Source organism: Argentina anserina, chromosome 3 (assembly GCF_933775445.1).
Source record: "Argentina anserina chromosome 3, drPotAnse1.1, whole genome shotgun sequence".
Classification (NCBI taxonomy): domain Eukaryota; kingdom Viridiplantae; phylum Streptophyta; class Magnoliopsida; order Rosales; family Rosaceae; genus Argentina; species Argentina anserina.
In genome coordinates this window covers 26,708,889-26,728,395 of record NC_065874.1, presented here as the reverse complement: position 1 = coordinate 26,728,395, position 19,507 = coordinate 26,708,889, and the positions used below count along the sequence as shown (strand labels likewise).

The following is a 19,507-nucleotide window of genomic DNA, read 5'->3' as shown; positions in this document are numbered from 1 at the left end:
TTCGCACCCGTGGTGAAGATGTCATCCATCCGGGTCGTACTTGGCTTGGCTGCAAGTCAAAATCTAGAAGTTGAGCAACTAGATGTGAAGACTGCATTTCTTCATGGTGATTTAGAAGAAGAAATTTACATGGAGCAGCCAGAAGGATTCAAAGTCAGTGAAAAAGAAGATCTAGTATGTAGACTAAAGAAGAGTCTATATGGTCTAAAGCAGGCACCAAGACAATGATATAAGAAGTTTGATTCCTTCATGATTGAGCATAGGTATCAAAGGACTACTTCTGATCATTGTGTCTTTGTCAAGATATTTCCTGATGATGGGTTTATCATACTACTTTTGTATGTTGACGATATGTTGATCGTAGGACAAAATGGTGACAAGATCAGCAAGTTAAAGAAAGAACTGAAGAAGTCTTTTACTATGAAAGACTTAGGACCTGCAAAGCACATTCTCGGTATGAGCATCTCTCGTGATCGGGAGAAAAGGAAGTTGTGGTTATCACAAGAAAAATATATTGAGAAAGTATTGGAGCGGTTCCATATGGATAAAGCAAAAGCAGTTGTTACTCCACTTGCAAGTCATTTTAAGCTTAGCTCAAAGCAAAGTCCTACATGTAAAGCAGAAAAGGACGAAATGCACAAGGTGCCATATGCCTCAGCAGTCGGGAGCCTAATGTATGCAATGGTGTGTACAAGACCCGACATAACACACGCAGTTAGTGTTGTGAGTAGATTCCTGTCTAAACCATGAAAAGAGCACTGGAGTGCGGTAAAGTGGATTTTGAAATATCTAAGGGGGACTTCCAAAATGAGTTTATGCTTTGGAAGTGGAAAACCTGAGCTGGTCGGCTACACAGATGCAGATATGGCTGGAGATATTGATTCCAGAAAGTCTACTTCTGGATACCTGATTACTTTTTCAGGGGGAGCAGTATCATGGCAATCGAAGCTACAAAAGTGTGTCGCTCTGTCTACTACAGAGGCGGAATTCATAGCAGCTACAGAAGCTTGCAAGGAAATGCTATGGATGAAGCGGTTCTTGCATGAGTTAGGTCAAGAACAACATAAGTACATTGTGCATTGTGATAGTCAGAGTGCAATCCACTTGAGTAAGAATTCGAGTTTTCACTCGAGGTCGAAGCACATTGATGTGCGATATCACTGGATACGTGATATGTTGGAATCCAAGCAGTTACAGGTTGAGAAGATTCATACTGATGATAACTATTCAGATATGATGACAAAGTCCTTACCTAAGGACAAGTACGAGTACTGCAGACAAGCAGCAGGAGTATTCAATCTCTCCACTTAAGTCGGGAGGGGGAGATTGATGGATATCCCTCCTTTGGTGGAGGAGAGAAACATACGAAGTGTTTCAATGACTAAGAATAAAAGAATGGAAAGAGATGTACGGGAGACAGTTAAGGAAATTGAATGGAGAAAGTAATAGAGTTAATTAAGGCAATCATGCATGGCCACAAGTTAATTATGAGAGTTGGCTATAAAACCCGTACGCTCCTTTCATTCAATAATAAGTTTTGTAGAAAACCAAACCAGTAGAGTTTGAGAAACAGAAAGCCTCACTTTGCGTGAGAGAGAAATCCTCTTGAGAATAATCCAAGAGAGACTAGTTAGCCACAATATTTATTGTGAGATTGAGTATTGTAATTCCATTTTTTCATAGTGGAAAAAATCGTTTCTTTTGTTATCTCATTGTGATTACACAAAGCGTGGGAAAAGTCAGATCCTGGGATAACTCATTATCCGTGGGCCTTGTATTAGGCGGTGTTATTTGTAATCTTTCCCAACACTGCATAGCTGCGAGTTGTTTCCAATAGCGCAGACTCTATTTCGGAGAACAAAGCCGTGGACAAGAATGTTGAAGGTGGTGATTTCCGGTTGAAGACCCAATTTGAAGAAGTGGCCCAAGACAGACAATGCATACCCCATTTGGTGTAAATGACGGTTACATCTGATGACAATGGATAAAGTGTAATGATCAGGTGCAATTCCAACGAGACCCATTTGTCTATCCACTGAGAGGACTGCAAAATAGTGTTTAGCAATGTTCTAAATATCCCGATATATCTTTAATATATTCTCGATATTTAGAAAACAGTACGATAAGTTGTTTATCGGTCTATTATATCCGGCAACCCGAAAAATCAAGTCAAATGGCGATATATCGGGTCAAACTTGGTTTGACCCAATATATCGGTATTTTTTTTAAACCACGTCTTTTTGAAAAAAATAATTTAAAGAAATGAAAGATTCATGAATAGTATTCGATGATGAGAGAGTTTATAATGAATTGTTACCTCTATTTTTATTAATTAATACTATTTTATGTATTTTATTTGTCAAAACAATCAAATATTTTTTGTTTATGAAGTTTATTTGGTACATTTTAAAATATAAGTTTTAATTTTTCAAGTTTATTGGTATATTTTGAAGTATATGTTTATAAATATATTAAATTTAATTAAAAATTAGTAAAAACGATAAATCCGATATAATTCGATATATTCCCGTTATATCCGTATTTACAAAACCGATACGATGCCGATAACCGCTATTTAGACCATTGGTGTTTAGTAGGACTTTAGAAGTTACTTCCTTAGTTTGTGCAAATAAAGTACTGTTTTTACTGTTTTCCAGTGCAGTAAAACACTGCCCTTTGAGTTGATTTTGGTGAAAAAGAAAAAATAACTTAAAGATAAAAGAGTTTAGAGAGTTTCCTTTTGAAAATTTAATGAGTTTATTATTATAAGCTTATTAGCAACTGAACATACTTCTTTTGATAAAGAGGATTTACACTGCAAGTTCAATGAAGCAATTGGATTAGGAATCCAACGATGCCTACGATACAACAACAATCACACAATCATGGCACAATAGCCTCTCCTTAAAGAAACAACTCTAAAACTCGATGCTTCTTTGTACCTGCTATTTAGGACACTAATTTGAAATGACACCAAATGGGACTCGCCGAGTCCTATCTCTAAGCTGGCAGATTGCTACCGCCTTTTAGCAGGAGCTGCAGGACATGTGGAAGCAAATTGACAGAAGAGGCATTTCCATCGCTCTTCCTCGGGAGTGTAACTGGCTTCTCGCTCTCCTAGCCAGAACTCAAGAGAAACCTGAAGTTTCTTCTTAAACCAATCAGCATCGTATGTGAATTCATCTTCACCGATGAGTGAATGATCTTCTTGTAACTCATATCTGACTCAAAAACAATCATATTAGTAGTGTCTGGTTAATTTGAACAAGTCCACGTCAACAAAGAATTAGTACAGCTATGCAGCAAAGCTAATTGGTTCAGCAGACTGATCAATGATACATTTGGCCTGCAACCTCTCAGCATTCTATATAGAGTAAACTTAATCCCTGTTATGGATTCATTCTATGTTTGTTAACATATCGGTTAAATTCTTATACATATTTAAACTTCTCTGTAAAAGATGTACATGGATAGTAAATAAAGAATAAGAAATCTCCATCATACAAAATAGATTTTATAGTCACCTCAATAAAAGTTGGTCATGCGCAGGGGGTAGCATGATCCAGGCATTTCTGTAGCATCTCACTACGTCATCAAGGGTCTGCAAAATCAAGAGATTAAACAAATCAAATATGTAGATATGAATGAAAGTAGTAATCGGAGAACCCAATGTTATCATTATCTTATGTAGGCACCAATCCATTTGATTGGAGGGTAGACAAATCACATAAAGGGTGTTGCTCTACAGAGGGAAGACAGTGACTTGCTTTAAACATATGGTGATAACAGAAAAATTATCCACCAAAAAACGACATATATCAGACTAGATGTTTAATATCTCAAGTAGAAAGTATCTTTACCGTTGCTGGACACCCTGACTTAGCTGTGAACTCCCTGATTTCTTCAGATAATTCGCAGTCAGGATTTAAGGAAAATTTATCATAGAACTGGTTGGAGGGAAATCTAGAAGTAACTAAATTATCCCACAAGGTCTTGTAGAACATCAACTGAAGCCTGCCAAAATGGATGTGCACATCAGGACTATATTTTCGGGCATTTTCTAATCTCTGGCATCTGAAACATAAGCCAATAGATGTGCAAACCTGCCATTCCTTCGTTGTGGTTCAGAAGGAAGTTCATTTTTCACACGAGTCTTTGTGTCAACTAATATTGGATTTCTCTGGGTTTTTCTTGCAGGCAATTGAACCTCATCAATCACCCCAACCATCCATATACCTTCTGCAAAACCTATGCTGATATCATAAGAAATATACACAATCACTTACGGAGAGAAGGTTAAGACTTGAGAGAATCAATGTTCTAAATCTATCAACGAGAAAAAGATGCAGGCAAAATAAAATGCAGTCCAGCTACAAATATATAAGTGCATCTGTTCAAGAGAAGCATCATGAATCATCTTCTAAGAACCAATCATCTCATCATATATAAGAAGAGTGAGAGAATCCAGTTTTACTACACCTTCCTTATCCTGTGTCAATTCTGATTACCATCAACAATCAATTGTGTATATCAAAAAAACTCTATCACATTGGGCGTCTGCAATAGACTAGCCAAGGTATTACTTCGTTGGAGCCGCAAATTGCTTCAAAACATGAATCATTTTCTCAGAACCAGTCATCTCAACTTATCAAATGTACAGGATTCCATTTTTAATAAAGCTTCTGCATCATATTTCATTTGCAACACTGATCACCATCAACACCTAGGGAGAGGTAACTTAACATAAACTTTGAATTTCTCCACGGTGTCTCTTCTTTCCATCTGATTTTAAATTTAAATATGTTTGAAAATACAATTAAAATTCTATCTTTTTACTTAAAATAGCTAGAACCAATGGAGTAGAACCCTAGAGGTGCTTAGTCATATGGCAGTTTCTCACCATTTAGCTAGTTAAATGGCTATCACAATTGGACATGATAAGATGTAAAAACCATAGTTGGTAGGGATAAATTTATCAAAGATCCAGGAATACAAAATCCAAGATATAGTGAAAACTGTAGGAAAGGATTAGAGCTGTAAGTTTGGCTCATATGTCATTTCTTACAGATGAGAAGTACAGAATCCAACTAATCCATCCTGATAGATGACCCAATAATATCAACATTGATAGAGTAAGATGCTAAAGAAACTGTGTCTATCTAACTCATTTTAACAAAAGACCTCTCAACGTTGACATCCATTTTTCAACCATAGCCAAAAACTATAACATCAGCTAACCAATTTGGAGATTAAATGCTGCATAAATTATTGATCTGGAGTCCAAAATTTAATCAAGAGACCATCAATGAATTAACTTACAGAGGCAGCTCTCGAGTCAATCCATCAAAATATAATTGATTTATGCCAGTAATAAAACTCAAAAGCTTCAGAGCCCATTTATCTTCTTCTGAATTAACAACAACTTTAACTCTTGTTACAACCTGCAGAGAAACATAACCAGATTGTGATCAGTATACGAATCAAAGAAAGCAATTAATTCACTGCTTGACATATGCATAGAAGTATGAAGGTAAGAAAGAGGAGGCCAAACTCAACTAAATTCCAATGCAATATCAAAAAGTATGGAAGATGAGCAATTATTCTTTAGTAAACTGAAAAGACTCAGTTCATCTACCAAAAGCTGACTATTATTTCAATATGCATATCCACTTTATTAAACAGCCAAGTCTTACTCGATACCATTGAAAAAGCGGAGAGTCAGTTAATTCATTACTTAATGCTTGGAAAAACCTCAGACTTCAACATACAGTATTAAAATCGGGTCTCTGATGTGTACCTCTTCTTCGAGTTTTGCATGCCGCTCTATACCAGTTTTCATAGCCTTACTGATTTCTCTTGTGCCAATCTCGAGTTGATTCTCCTTTTGTTTTTCACACCATTCCTATTACAAAAATATGAAATCAGAGCTTAGTATAACCCTCAGTTGCTTCATTTAGATACGAAAAAGACTCCAGGTCTATGATACAGAAATCACTTTCAACACAAATATTGACAATCTATCCATAACTTCACTGTAATATACACTTCAAACCTCATTTAACCTCAAATGTACAACAACTGAACAAAGGCATCCCATCCCCTTTCACTTAAATGTCACAGGATTCACAATCAAGCACAAAGCCTCAATTTTGATCAAGCCCAATTCAATAAGTCCCAACAAGATTCAGAATCAAACACAAAGCTTCAAAATTGACGATAATAAAACCAAACCCAATTACCCAAAAGATTTAACAAACCAATCTCCAATCCAAGAATCCATACAAAACCCAGTTCACAAAATCCCACCAAGACTCACAATCAAACACAAAGCTTCAAATTTGACAAAACTAAACCAAACCCAAATCCCCAAAACACAAAACAAATAGTCCCGAATCCAAGAAACTCCCATACCGAGCCAGTAAAGTCGGTGGCCGAGAAGCCCTTGTTGTTCCTGAACCGGTGAAACAACGAATCACCCAACCGGGTCTTCTTCTTCGTCTTCTTAAACCCGACCGAATCCTCGATATCGGGTTCAGGGCAACCCGAGAGGCCCCTCTTGGAAAGGACGGTGATGGAGTGGAGAGACCTGCCGAGGTTGGATCCTCCTCTCAATGACGAAGGGAAGAGAGGGCGAGCGGAGAGCAGAGCGGCTTCGAGGAGAGCCATTTCTTCGTCGGTGACAATGTCAGTTGGGATTTCGGGCACGATTGGATTCATGAGGAGGAGACGTGAGTCGGGAGGCGACGACTCCGTCATTTTTGGATCGGAAAATTGACCGTTGGCTCTGTGTGGCAAGTTGTATTCAAAACGTGCCCCCGCTTTGTGTGGCACGTGATACTCACGTGTGAAGAGTTTCCAAAGTTGGGTATAGGTTTGTTGGTTCCACTTCTTTGGCTAGTTGGAGCACCTTGAGGAACCAAATAGAGCAACCAAATGGTATTAGAAATTGCCTATGGGTGTGAGAATGAGGGTGGGAAAGGAGGTGATTATTGAGCGAGTGAATTTATGATCTAGTTGTCTGACTCCTCATTTTATAGTCGTAAAGATAGAGATAACCCATATTTTTTGTCGTGAGAGTCTACAACAGAGGAGTAGATCTAAAAATTCACAATTTAATGAAGTCAGTTCGCTGATCAGATAATGGCACTCTTTGAGGGGCTAGGTTGTGGGATTGTACGGTTTCAAGTTGGAAGGCAGTCGACTAGAAACCAAAAGCTTTCCAAAACCCAAAGAGCCCCCTAAACCCCCATGTCAGAAAACCCCAAGCACTCACTTGAGAGTCACTCCCAATCCCCAAAAAGACCTACAAAGATTTCCAAAACCACCAACGAAGAAGAAGAAGCACAAGTGGACTCGATGAGGCGAGCATCGGGAAGTCAACGGTATCTGATAGCAATAGAGTACATTGGCACTCGCTTCTCCGGCTCTCAGCAACAGTCCAATTGCCGCACTGTTGTCGAGGAGGCTTTTCGTAAGTTTATTGGCCAGCCCGTGTCTATCTTCTGTTCAAGTCGAACTGTAAGTTTATGTTTCGGTCGGAACTTAATGCATTGGATTGGATTGTTGATGTAAACTGCCTTCTTCTAATTCATGACTTATATTACAGTGTTTTTGTTTCAATGGTTTATCTACTTTATTACATGTATGTCATTGTGGAAAAGTTTTATAATTTGGTATTAACTGGTGAAATGCAGTAGGATTTCCTTGACTGGCAAGTCGCTTTAACATTGGTCTTCAGTCACTGTGTTAAAATACTCTTCAATTCGCTCTCCAGACAGATACATCTTTATCTAGGAAAAAATGTGGTGCGCGAAAAAAAGAAATTAATCTGCCGGATATCCCATATTCCTGTACATGTGTGGTTAGGAAAGACTTGTTGTGTGTACGTGCTAGGCACAATCTTCATAATGCTGCTGATCTTGTTTTGTTAGTTTCGAGATTGAATTTTCCGAAACAAGAAACAATGAGAATAAGAAATGTTTTGAGACTCATTAGCTGTCCATCCAGTTTGGACCTTTAAAAATGTGGCCTTTAAACTACCTTTCCCAAAGTCAATGGGTTATGACTGATCTTAACATTTTCTATATATCTAGGTTGGTGTTCTTGTTCTGTACTGGTCTTTAAATATTGTTCTCAAAGATTGCCCAGAAGAAACGGTTGTCATGTGCTTGCAACCTCATCTTGATGGAAATTTAATTTCGGGATCGTATTTTGAATATCTCCATCATATTTTACCTTTTATGTTCATTGATCTGGGTCTATATCATCTGGCCTGTGGTCTGTTTAGCGATAGATAAGTAGTGTAAGGGTTTGATATGGATGGATGTAGAAACATAAGGTCGGACCTCAACAACTTAATACAGAAAGAAGAGAGAAATAGAAGGTGGCTGCTATGTCCTGTAATTCACACATCATTGGCATATATGTTGATTTTTCTTCAAATTTTGTTATAGAAATTTCATTAATAACCTTCAAGAAATTCATTGTAATACACAATTCCATAATCTCTTGTATTGTACTATTTTTATGGCCTTTGACTTCAGATATGTAGTCACAATATTCTAATCCCACCAATTTCATGCTTTCATATTTAGCATTTAGTTCTGATTTTATGACAGCATATCTATGTTAAAGCATACAACTATTTTGTAAAGAAATTAAAGATTTCTGATATTAAATTAATTTTATATTTGCATGCACCAGAAAAGTTTCTTTCCGTCAGTGTTTCCTTGTCTTGTTTACATTCTGGCATTTGTTATATTACGCGGGACATGAGGTGGATGCATCCTTTTGTGTTGTAGGATGCAGGAGTCCATGCCTTGTCCAATGTTTGTCATGTAGATGTTGAGCGCATCAGCAAAAGAAAGCCTGGTGAAGTGGTAAGTTATTTGGTATATATTTATCATAAATGTGTTGCATTATGTGAAAAGAAACGAATACATCATATCTCTTCTTCGTGGCAAAAAAAAAATTATGATATATCAACAGTTCTTCCTGCTAAACCGGTTATATTTCTGTTTACATGTAGCTACCACCTTATGAACCTATAGTGGTGCAAAAAGCTGTAAATCATTTCTTACAGGTATTGATTTTGTATTAAAACAAATTGTTTACTGTGGATTTGAAAACTCGAGACAATTCTGATGTACTTTCTTTGGTCTCATCAGAAGAATGAAGGTGATGTAATGGTGGTAGATGTTCGAAATGTTCCAGCTGATTTTCATGCTAGATTTAAAGCTCAAGAACGCACGTAGGTACTCATGGTTCTATAACAGGTCATATGAATCTAATTCCATACAGGATATTGAATCTTCTAGACAATAGTCCTGTATACTTATCTGTGCACATTTATTTTACTATAGCTATCAAGTTACTCCGGTACATCAGCATATCAAAGGTGCATCTTGATGAGGGCGTAAAAACAATGGTTTATCTCCCCTTACACTTTGTAAGGCTTGAATTTTTGAGACACTTAAGACTTTCTTGATTCAAAATAGTGTATCACAAAATATTCTATAGTTAACTGTTTATTGCCATTAAATCATCAGAAAGCACATAGAATAGAAAAAAAAAATTACCTTTGAACATGAGTAGGAACAAATCTAATTGAAGGAATACTTTCCTTTAAATTTGAATACATGTTTCAAGTTTCTCATAGTTTTAGGGATTGTGGATACTCTTTATCAAGGAAAACGTATCTATGTTGGTTTAGTGAGAGACTAAAGCAAATTTAAATAAGTCCAACAGTATCATTTGTAATTTTGAGTAATTCCAGATAAAAGTACATCATATAATCAAATTTCAGAAACAGAACCCTAGGATATGATCTCAGCCATCTATTGCATTTGGCGCTACTTTGTGGACGTGCTTCTGGTGACTTTTATAGAACAGAGGCATGCTGCAAACATGTATTTGAAATAATCAGTGGGATCCTGCTATCTCTTCAGAGTGGTAGTGCCCACTGTCAAAAGAAGCTGTAGAATGATCATACTCTTGCAACTTTTTAGTTATGAAATTGATTGTGCCCAGTATAATGGCATCCTCTACAAATACCGTTTGAAGAATACTGCAGTTATCCTTTGAATTCATGCATTATTATGCTTAGGTACTTGAATTAGACTGTTCGGAAGATGTTTGATTTGTTTTCTTTTAAATTCATTCAGGTACTTCTATCGCTTGCTATCTGGGCCAGAACCTTTATCAACCTTTGAGAAGGACCGCGCATGGCATGTGCCTGAGGAGCTGGACATTTTGGCTATGCAGGTGGTGTTAACAGTTTGCACATCACATGTTTACTTGAGTACATATCCTTTGTAATCAATTTTGTCCAGGCTATTTCATTAATTTAAGTTCATGCAGGAAGCCTGCAAAATTCTGGTTGGGCACCATGATTTTAGTTCCTTTAGAGCAGCAGGCTGTCAGGTAGTATTTAAGTTTTTGTTGTTACTGATATTGTACTGTGAGATGAATTCTTTATCATGCAATGAAGACTTAGGGCTTTGTTAACCACTATATTTACAGACATTCCTGTATGTTTTTATTTGAACTTAGAGGCGTCTCTGAGCTTAACTTGGCATTGGTGTTTTGTACTCAAAGGAATGCTTTCTGGAAATTAGATTAGTATTTTGGTACTGTAGCCCTGGATGGGGAAATCTTGTCCATGGTTTGAAGTTTGAGTTCACCTCTATGTTTTGTTGTCTTTGAGAAAAATACAAGTTAATTATGGAGCTCCATTTGGACAGTGTGATTCCAAATCTAAGGGTTAAGGTTTAGTTTTTAAGTAGAGCACTTTACTACATGGATCTTTGGATTTGATTTATAAAACGGAAAAAATGTTTGGTAGTGTCTAGAGTGACTGATTATGTAGGTTGGCTGCTTTATTCTAACCACTGTACCATAGCATGCTTAGTTTACCCTGTCCTTCTATGTTTGTTTGTTCTTTTTTCATATGTATTGGATGTTTGCTAAATTTTTTGTTTCCCCTTTGTTTTGTTTTGTTGTTTACCAGGCGAAGTCACCAATCAGAACGTTGGATGAGTTGAATGTGACCGAGGTTATCTCATCTCCAAACTTTCCAACAATGGCAGAGAGGAACAGCATTTTACTGCAGGAAGATGCGCATAGTACCAATACATGTGGGACCAACTGCCACCCTAGTTTCAATGGAGCAACTAATCAAGGATTTGGCTCGAGGAAAAAACACAGATGCTTTGTGGTAACAGCGCGAGCACGTGCTTTTCTATACCACCAGGTCTTGATTCTTCCTCTAGTGTCTTGTTTATTACTGTTTATGTTATTTGAGATTCCTGTATTAAGGCTTTTGTTGATAGCGAGTGTCTATAAGTGCTTTGTTATGTGTATCCGCCTTTTGGGTGGTGAGGTCTTTCGAGTTTGTACTTTTTTTTCTCTTTGTTACTTTTGGGTCCACCATATAAATTTTACTGCTCTGCATCCATAAGATTGTACCTATATACCCAAGAAATAACCTATAAATCACCTATATGTTCATTCATTGGTGACGTGAATATCTTAATAAGTTAATAACAGGTTCAGTTGGAATATGCAATCTGTTCTCTCATATGCTTATTGTCAACTTCTAATTTCCCCTCGAACTTCATATTTATTGCTTTGCTTATCCTATTATGTTTTACATGACTAGCAACTTTCATGTTTCTTTAGACTTTTAATTCAGTGGTATTATTATGTGCCTTATTAGTACCATGTATGAGTTCTACAGAAATTTCATATAATTGTCAATGAAATTTGATGGATCATCACTTCAATTGCCACAACAGTGTTGAATAATTTGTTTTCTACATGCCAAAACAAATACTGATGGGTAACCCAAAGTTAATAGGATTCATCGGTCCTACCTAGCTGGTTTAAATTCTAATACAAGTTGTGAGGACCTCTTCATTAAGATTTTAAAATTGATACAGGTAAGACTGCTTGTTGGTGTCCTCAAATGTGTTGGAACTGGAGATCTAAAAGTACCTGATGGTAGGACTTTTTCTTTTATTTCTTCTGGGTGATATTTTTTTATGAAAAGACAATTCTCTTCTGATTTGCTAATTGTTTCTCTCTCTTGGTAATAAATATGAAATACACAGTGTTGAGGATCTTGAATGCGAAGACAGTGACTGCTGCTAGCCCCATGGCGCCTGCGTGTGGTCTATATCTTGGACATGTGAGATACGATTTGCCGTGAGGCCAAAAACTCGAGCTTAATCATTTATACTTATGATAGACTTTGAATCTTGAAGAATACACTGGTATGATCGAGGTAGCATTCAGGGAGGTACCAGCATGTGAAGTCTTTTAATTACTTGCCTTTCAGCCCTCCTATAGGTCAGTTTTATTGCTATTGTTACTTTGTTAGTAGTGTTGTTCTCATCTGTACCAGGTACCTTCATCCAAGAAATTTGTTATTTGTACAAGCTTCCTCAGTTCCCTATCAAATTGGTAAAACTGATGCTACAGGGTCTGATTGTTGATGCCCTATTACTCGCACAGCTCCACAGTTAGGGGAGATTAATTTACTAACTTCATTACAGGTCTTGATATAATTCGATCAAAATCTTGCAAATAATATTGGAAAAGGTACTGGTATCTCTATTGTTAGGCAAGCTTAACCGAACGACATCTGAACCGGGGATTAGTATTTAGACCAGAAATGCGTCCAGGACATAAAACGATTGCTTGATTAGTTCAGTTGAACACTTGAAAACTTTAAATGTGCGAGTCAAATGTAACCTCTAGCTAGTTTAGTTTAGGTGATGTCTTTCGGGGATGAGACTCTTGAGAGGTGAGTGTCCTAAACCTCCTTATTGAGTTAATATGTACTCGTCAAAGATCAGTACCTTATAGCAAACCGATCTGGTTCTCAATTTTTTTCTGGTGATACCTTGACGATCATCATCTTTAATGGAGTTTATGGTGGCCGACACCTCAGGGAGCTCCAGGCGTATTTCAGGGAAGATGGATTTTTATTTTTGACATTAACATCTGGTGAAAAAAAGCTCAAATGTATGCTATTATCCAATATTAGAGAACTGAATGAAGAAGATTTTATGAAATTCAGACTTCACATTCTTCTGACTATAATAGTGAACCTGATAACTATTGGTACATGTAGGGTCTTCATCATTGGACACTAACATGTTGGTTTTTCTTAGAATTAGTTTGATGTGTACAAAACATGTACAGTAAGTATATTACAGTACATTAAATTCATACAGAAGCTAGATTGAATAATTTATCGATGGAATTACTAAAACAAAAATAAGAATTCACCGAGCTGAGAACGAGTAGAAAGGAGGTTGGTTACTCTCAGATATTCAAGAGCTGAAGACTAGCTTTATCTCTATAGTTTAGTATTGTTAGAAAGCTTCTCTATCCGGATGCACCTACACTTGTCTCCCTCGACTCTAATGCTTCCTCTACATAAACTCCACCCAACTCCACCATTTTACACAAACTCATCAGAGTAATACTGAGAGAAGAAAGGAACAAGTCAATCAACAATGGGAAACAGAGTGATGGTGAGTCCCCTAGCTCTTGTGCTTCTGCTTTCCTATGGAATTTTTGCAATGGCAATGAACTTTAATCATGAAGATGAAGATTGGGGAAGGGATCAGAGAGAAGAAGAGTGGGAAGGGCATCATCACAGAGGGCATCACCAGTATTTCCTTCTGCAACGATCAAGGGTCCTGGTGAAAACTGAAGCTGGGGAAATGAGGGTTGTGAGAAGTGTAGGTCAGAAATTAGCCAATAGGCATATCAATGTTGGGTTTCTCACCTTGGAACCTAACTCGCTCTTCATTCCTCAGTACCTGGACTCTAGCTTGATTCTCTTTGTCCAAAATGGTATACTTTCTGTTTTTGTTTCACTTCTACTTTTGTTTTGTTGATCATTCTAAAACGAGATCGCCTTTGGAAACCAAAACTTGACCTAGGTGCTCATGCATGTCTTACACAAAAAACATCGTTCTCTTCAAGAATAATAACATAAAACATAATTCCTTTTTACACCATGCATGGAGGAGAAAATTGAAGATATAGGTCCTCAGAGTTGACATTGATCAGTAGTGTAATAGAAGTTATATATATAATTATATATAGAACCATAACTCTATTTTTCTTGCAGGACAAGCAAATGTGGGGCTGGTACACCGAAATGAACTGGGAGAGAGACAATTGAAGGCTGGGGATGTGTACAGGATCCCAGCAGGTTCCACATTTTACTTGCAGAATGTTAGGGAGAACCAGAGACTTCAGATCATTCTCAGCGTTGACACGTCTGACAGTTTGAGAATGGGTAATTTGGAGGTAGATAATGGTTTATCAGTTGTCTTAATTAACCATTATAATTACATGCTTGTACCATGAAAGTGTTATAGAGCTCGATCATTTGATTTGTATAAATGCAGAACTTCTTCATTGGTGGAGGAACTCACCCGAAATCTGTACTTTCTGGTTTCGATTCTGAAATACTCACAAGTGCATTTAACGTAAGTATTGCATTATATAACATCAAATTTGATCCTTTCCTTCTCTTTGGTAATCCTGGATTTCGGATCTGAATAATCGCTAGAAATCCGAGGGTTCCAATTGTATCCATGATATCAAGTACAAAGTTCGAAGTACATTGTACCCTATATATGTACCCAACTACCCATAACCTTGGATTTTTAATATCATCCATGCATGACAATAGGATAAATTTATATATAAATGATTGCAACATTTCTCATCGATTTCAGGTGTCATCTTCAGAATTAAGGCAGGTTTTGACGAGGCACCAAGAGGGTGCAATTGTATATCTAAAGAACTCTCAATCACCATCGAACCTTTGGGCTAAATTCCTAAGCATGAAAGAGCAGGACAGACTACAACAATTGAAGAAATTGGTGGACTTCTCAGAAGAACCAGAGCAAACCCTAACTTGGTCATGGAGGAAACTACTGACCTCCGTGTTCGGAAAGCTTGAGAACGAGAAGAAAAGAAAGCAACAACATCATGAGCACTCCCAGGAATCCTACAACCTCTACGACAGAAAGCCAGACTTCAAGAACAACCATGGATGGACCCTCGCAGTTGATGAGTCTGATTTCTCTCCCCTAAAGAACTCTGGCGTTGGCGTTCACATTGTTAGTCTCAATGCAGGGTCAATGTTGGCACCACATGTGAACCCAACAGCAACAGAATACGGCGTCGTTACAAGAGGCTCAGGACAACTCCAGATTGTGTTTCCAAACGGCACCTTGGCAATGAAGGCGAAACTAAAGCCAGGGAGAGTGTTTTGGGTGCCGAGGTACTTCCCATTTGTTCAAGTGGCTTCTAACAACGAGAAACTCGAGATTTTCGGGTTCACTACCTCGCCGCAGCCGAACCAGCCACAGTATCTGGCCGGCTCTAGCTCGGTGCTGCAAGCTCTAAGAGGTCAAGAACTTGCAGCTGCTTTTGGTGTGAGTGAGGGAAGATTGAATCATTTTGTGAATGCTCAACGTGAAGCTGTCATTTTACCATACAATGCGGAGAGGAATTAAAAGGCAGATAAGATGCATGACGGAGTACTGGCTGGTGGTGAGCTTTGGCAATGGAATGGTCATGGCTTTTTGTTGAGGAATTTGTCTGGCGAATAAGAACTTGAATAATTCTTTTGTTTCAGGCTAAGCACTAAGCAGATCTAGGCACGCTAGGCTTTCCATTTTCGCATTTTTGCTTTTGCCCTTTTACTTCTTAGTACCCAACGAAGATGTTTTATATTAATGAAACGATTACAATGATCGAGTTTTGGTACAACCAGTTTCTCTTTTTAGACTTCAAACTGAGAGTTTAAAACCGACGCACACTGATTGAACTAAGGTGACCCCGACTATAAACAACGAGCAAGGTGACTAAAAATGACTCCCACCTCCAGCATACTTGCTAATTGTAAATTTCTAACAATTTATCAATTTTTATAAGGTGAACTGAAGCTCCGACAAAATTGTTAAAGGATTGCCAAATTCAATATTTTACTAAATCGAGTTGCTAAATTTGTTAATTGTCTCATTCATTGATCGCTAAAGAAATAGCTAAAAACCCTACACCAACATCTACAAATAAGCAACTCGAGATCGACCAACTAAGCGCCCCTATACTCTCTTGGAGCACGGTGTACTCCTTCCATGCCACCATCATCGACAAGGGGTTGAGAATAAAAGGAACACATCAACACATGCCTTATAAACCACTCTTCATATCACTGCGGCGATATATTAGAAGAGACGATGCTCACCATGATGCAGACTAAAGAGCTTAATGACGAAGTTGGCGTCAACGCACCGATTCACAGTCATCACTCATCACAGGCTCACTTCGTGCGCAATCAAATTCACTAGGCCCTCTTGTACCAGAAGGAAAAACGCTAGCCTTTGGTTCCATCATCCAACTCGAACATCAACTTGACCCCAAAACGATTACCAAACCACGCCATCATTACCATTGTTGCGAGCACACTGTCTGCAAACACAACAAAAAATAGAAAGCTGAAACCTACGGAACACGCTATCGTCGAGCAATCAGTACCTCGTCACCAAACAATTCAACAACCATGAAGACCTTTTTTTTTTTCTCAAATAGTTGAGAATGGGATCTTGGTATGACAGTATGACCTAATGTGGCATATAATGAACACATGCACTGAAACACCTACAGCCATGTTGATGTTCATTTTCTTATAAAAGAACAAAAAATTAGTGAGGTATAGATAGTAAATATGGAGGTGTATTTAGAATCACCCAAACAAGTGATACACAACGCGCAACTAGCATATACATTGTGAGTCAAACTCGCAATGCATGTACCTCCAACTTTCATAGAAGAAACTCACTAGACCAATTTACTAGACCACACCCTTGTGAATTTGATGAAACATATTCGAGCCTATATTGATTGTTTATATCTATTTAATATTGTGATATCATTTGAGATGAACAAATTAGTTCATAATATATCGCATGCATGTATTTATTTGTGCAATACGTTTAGTCTAGGTTAGACTTAGTTTTGCCTTAATATCGGTAATAGACATGCTATTCTTTCTTCCTGAAGAGTATTTCTCTCTAGATCGGTGTTGGAACATTTCTCTGCACGCATGGATGCATAACACTTGTCTCACTTAACTCTTTCTCTCCCCTCTACATAACCCCACACCTATCCCACCACTTCACACAAACTCGTCAGAGTATCACTGAATATAGAACTAGACAAATCATTTCAAAATGGGAAAGATAGTGATGGTGAGCTTCCTGGTTCTTGTACTTGTCATGTGCTTTGGAGTCATGGCAATGGCTATGAACTTCGATCACCACGACGAGGACTGGGGAATGGATCCGAAAGAAGAAGATTGGGGAGGCCAACAAAGAGGAGGGCATCGCCATTGGTTCCTTTTGCAACGATCTAGACTACTGCTGAGAACTGAAGCTGGGGAAATGAGGGTGATAAGGAGTGTAGGTCAAAGAATGGTTCATAAGCATATAAATGTTGGGTTTCTCTCCATGGAACCTAACTCGCTTTTCATTCCTCAGTACCTTGATTCCAGCGTAGTCCTCTTCGTCCAAACAGGTTTGTATAACTCCAGCCTGGTCCTTAATTTTACAAATCATGCATAGATAATTAGATATATAATCTTAAAGTGCATATAACGTACTGCATAGAACGTAATCTTGATAATAGATATATATATTGTTCCGGCCAGGGCGAGCAAATGTGGGACTCGTACACCGGCATGAACTCGGAGAGAGACAATTGAGAGCTGGGGATCTGTACAGAATCCCATCTGGTTCAACATTTTACTTGCAGAATGTTGGTGAGGGACAGAGGCTTGAGCTCATTCTCAGCATTGACACATCTGAAGGTTTGAGAATGGGTACTTTGGAGGTACACTAACCATAATATATCCTCTTGATAAATTAGGTCTCTATATTAGCTATCAATCTCTAAGTACGTTTGTCACATAATGTACAATTGTACATACATCTCTAACTAACCTAAGTTTCATTTTTTATACGATTAAATGACTAATTAATCAATGGTTTGTAATTTTGTATGTAGAATTTCTTCATCGGTGGTGGAAACTACCCGAAATCTGTCCTTGCTGGATTCGATTCCGAAGTACTCACGAGTGCATTCAACGTAAGCATATCATGCAATTACTTCGAAATTAAATATTGTACTTATCTTGAACTCTTGACACTAATCCTCAATTTCTAATGATCATTAATAATGGTTCTCGTTTTATCTAGTTAGGTCAAAGAAATATGTGCTGTAATAGTTTATACTTTATAGACATATGTACCATTTGAATGAGGATTATTTACGCCCATTTCAGGTCTCATCTTCTGAACTAAGGCACGTTTTGACAAGGCAACAACAAGGTCCAATTGTATCTCTGAATAATTCTCATTCATCTTCAGACCTCTGGAGGAAATTCGTAAGCATGGAAGAGCAGGACAGACTACAAGAACTAAGGAAATTGGTCGACTTACCAAATGAACAAGAGCAATCCCAAACATGGTCATGGAGGAAGCTCTTGAACTCTATGTTCGGAACAATCGAAAACGAGAAGAGGAAGCAGAATCATCATGAACACGCACAGAAGGCCTACAACCTCTACAACAGGAAGCCGGATTTCAAGAACAACTATGGATCCAGCTTGTCAGTTGATGAGTCTGATTACTCACCGCTACAAAACTCCGGCATTGGTGTTTACCTTGTCAATCTTCAGGCAGGTTCGATGTTGGCACCACATGTGAATCCAACAGCAACAGAATATGGTGTCGTTCTAAGGGGCTCAGGACACCTCCAGATTGTATTTCCAAATGGAACCTTGGCAATGAAGGCAAAACTAAAGCCAGGAAGAGTGTTCTGGGTGCCGAGGTACTTCCCATTTGTCCAAGTGGCTTCTAACAACGAGCAACTTCAGATTTTCGGGTTCACTACCTCATCGCAGCCGAACCGGCCACAGTTTTTGGCGGGTTCTAGCTCGGTGCTTGAAGCTCTAAGAGGTCCGGAGCTTGCAGCTGCTTTTGGTGTGAGTGAGGGGAGGCTGAACCGTTTTGTCAATGCTCAGCGTGAAGCTGTCATTTTGCCTTACAATGCCGAGAGGAATACAAAGGCAGAAGGGATCCCCATGGCAGACTGGTGAGGTTTGGAAATGAGATGATCATGGGTTTTGATCGAGTACTTGCTTTGGCGAATAAGATCAATAGCTTTTTGTTTTTCAGGCTAAGAAGCTCCAGGGTGCTGCTGTTTAGGGCACCTCATCTAGCAATTTTGTTTAATTTAGCCTCATTTTTCTCTTAAATTTTCTTTTACATAAAGGCAACTTTTCCACAATCCATCTCTTGCTCACTCAATTTCGTTTTACATTTTGAAGAAAGAAAGTATAATATAAAAGATTACTTGATGTGGAAATTCCATTAAATGAAAGATGAAAGACAACAAACTAGCTAAGGGAACT

At 38.1% G+C, this 19,507-nt stretch overlaps 4 protein-coding genes across 5 annotated transcripts; 3 read left to right on the top strand and 1 right to left on the bottom strand.

The window, feature by feature from the left end:
* Positions 1 to 2,761: 2,761 nt before the first annotated feature.
* LOC126788503 (exonuclease V, chloroplastic) lies at positions 2,762 to 6,763 on the bottom strand. The gene is made up of 7 exons (XM_050514498.1): positions 6,412 to 6,763; positions 5,798 to 5,902; positions 5,320 to 5,441; positions 4,104 to 4,253; positions 3,861 to 4,014; positions 3,525 to 3,601; positions 2,762 to 3,221 (listed from the first exon to the last, which is right to left on the bottom strand). The coding sequence occupies exons 1-7, from the start codon at positions 6,754 to 6,756 to the stop codon at positions 3,017 to 3,019; spliced, it is 1,158 nt and encodes a 385-aa protein (XP_050370455.1). The 5' UTR covers positions 6,757 to 6,763; the 3' UTR covers positions 2,762 to 3,016.
* A 409-nt stretch (positions 6,764 to 7,172) lies between these two features.
* Positions 7,173 to 12,558, top strand: LOC126788504 (uncharacterized). Of its 2 annotated transcripts, none has more exons than XM_050514501.1 (9): positions 7,173 to 7,518; positions 8,802 to 8,879; positions 9,029 to 9,082; positions 9,171 to 9,250; positions 10,164 to 10,263; positions 10,360 to 10,422; positions 11,009 to 11,251; positions 11,940 to 12,000; positions 12,111 to 12,558. In XM_050514501.1, the coding sequence occupies exons 1-9, from the start codon at positions 7,249 to 7,251 to the stop codon at positions 12,206 to 12,208; spliced, it is 1,047 nt and encodes a 348-aa protein (XP_050370458.1). In that variant the 5' UTR covers positions 7,173 to 7,248; the 3' UTR covers positions 12,209 to 12,558. The 2 variants fall into 2 exon arrangements, with proteins under 2 accessions (XP_050370458.1, XP_050370457.1); XM_050514500.1 differs by having other exon boundaries at positions 9,168 to 9,250; positions 12,111 to 12,555.
* A 965-nt stretch (positions 12,559 to 13,523) lies between these two features.
* On the top strand, positions 13,524 to 15,556 carry LOC126788499 (vicilin-like seed storage protein At2g28490). The gene is made up of 4 exons (XM_050514495.1): positions 13,524 to 13,866; positions 14,147 to 14,328; positions 14,430 to 14,510; positions 14,763 to 15,556. The coding sequence occupies exons 1-4, from the start codon at positions 13,524 to 13,526 to the stop codon at positions 15,546 to 15,548; spliced, it is 1,392 nt and encodes a 463-aa protein (XP_050370452.1). The 3' UTR covers positions 15,549 to 15,556.
* Positions 15,557 to 17,267: 1,711 nt separating this feature from the next.
* Positions 17,268 to 19,192, top strand: LOC126788501 (vicilin-like seed storage protein At2g28490). The gene is made up of 4 exons (XM_050514496.1): positions 17,268 to 17,610; positions 17,744 to 17,925; positions 18,100 to 18,180; positions 18,377 to 19,192. Exons 1-4 carry the CDS (start codon positions 17,268 to 17,270, stop codon positions 19,190 to 19,192), a joined length of 1,422 nt encoding a protein of 473 aa, XP_050370453.1.
* The last annotated feature ends 315 nt before the right edge of the window (positions 19,193 to 19,507 follow it).

Excerpts from the sequence above, each read along its gene's own strand:
- LOC126788501 (XM_050514496.1), top strand. The coding sequence starts at position 17,268 with ATGGGAAAGATAGTGATGGTGAGCTTCCTGGTTCTTGTACTTGTCATG. Across the intron at positions 17,611-17,743 it reads AGTCCTCTTCGTCCAAACAG|GGCGAGCAAATGTGGGACTC; the intron begins GTTTGTATAACT and ends TGTTCCGGCCAG. Across the intron at positions 17,926-18,099 it reads TGAGAATGGGTACTTTGGAG|AATTTCTTCATCGGTGGTGG; the intron begins GTACACTAACCA and ends TTTTGTATGTAG.
- LOC126788504 (XM_050514500.1), top strand. The coding sequence starts at position 7,249 with ATGTCAGAAAACCCCAAGCACTCACTTGAGAGTCACTCCCAATCCCCA. Across the intron at positions 10,264-10,359 it reads TGGACATTTTGGCTATGCAG|GAAGCCTGCAAAATTCTGGT; the intron begins GTGGTGTTAACA and ends AAGTTCATGCAG. Across the intron at positions 12,001-12,110 it reads AGATCTAAAAGTACCTGATG|TGTTGAGGATCTTGAATGCG; the intron begins GTAGGACTTTTT and ends TGAAATACACAG.
- LOC126788503 (XM_050514498.1), bottom strand. The coding sequence starts at position 6,756 with ATGACGGAGTCGTCGCCTCCCGACTCACGTCTCCTCCTCATGAATCCA. Across the intron at positions 4,015-4,103 it reads CCACAACGAAGGAATGGCAG|GCTTCAGTTGATGTTCTACA; the intron begins GTTTGCACATCT and ends CCATTTTGGCAG. Across the intron at positions 3,222-3,524 it reads CATGACCAACTTTTATTGAG|ATATGAGTTACAAGAAGATC; the intron begins GTGACTATAAAA and ends TTTTTGAGTCAG.
- LOC126788499 (XM_050514495.1), top strand. The coding sequence starts at position 13,524 with ATGGGAAACAGAGTGATGGTGAGTCCCCTAGCTCTTGTGCTTCTGCTT. Across the intron at positions 13,867-14,146 it reads GATTCTCTTTGTCCAAAATG|GACAAGCAAATGTGGGGCTG; the intron begins GTATACTTTCTG and ends TTTTTCTTGCAG. Across the intron at positions 14,511-14,762 it reads TACTCACAAGTGCATTTAAC|GTGTCATCTTCAGAATTAAG; the intron begins GTAAGTATTGCA and ends CATCGATTTCAG.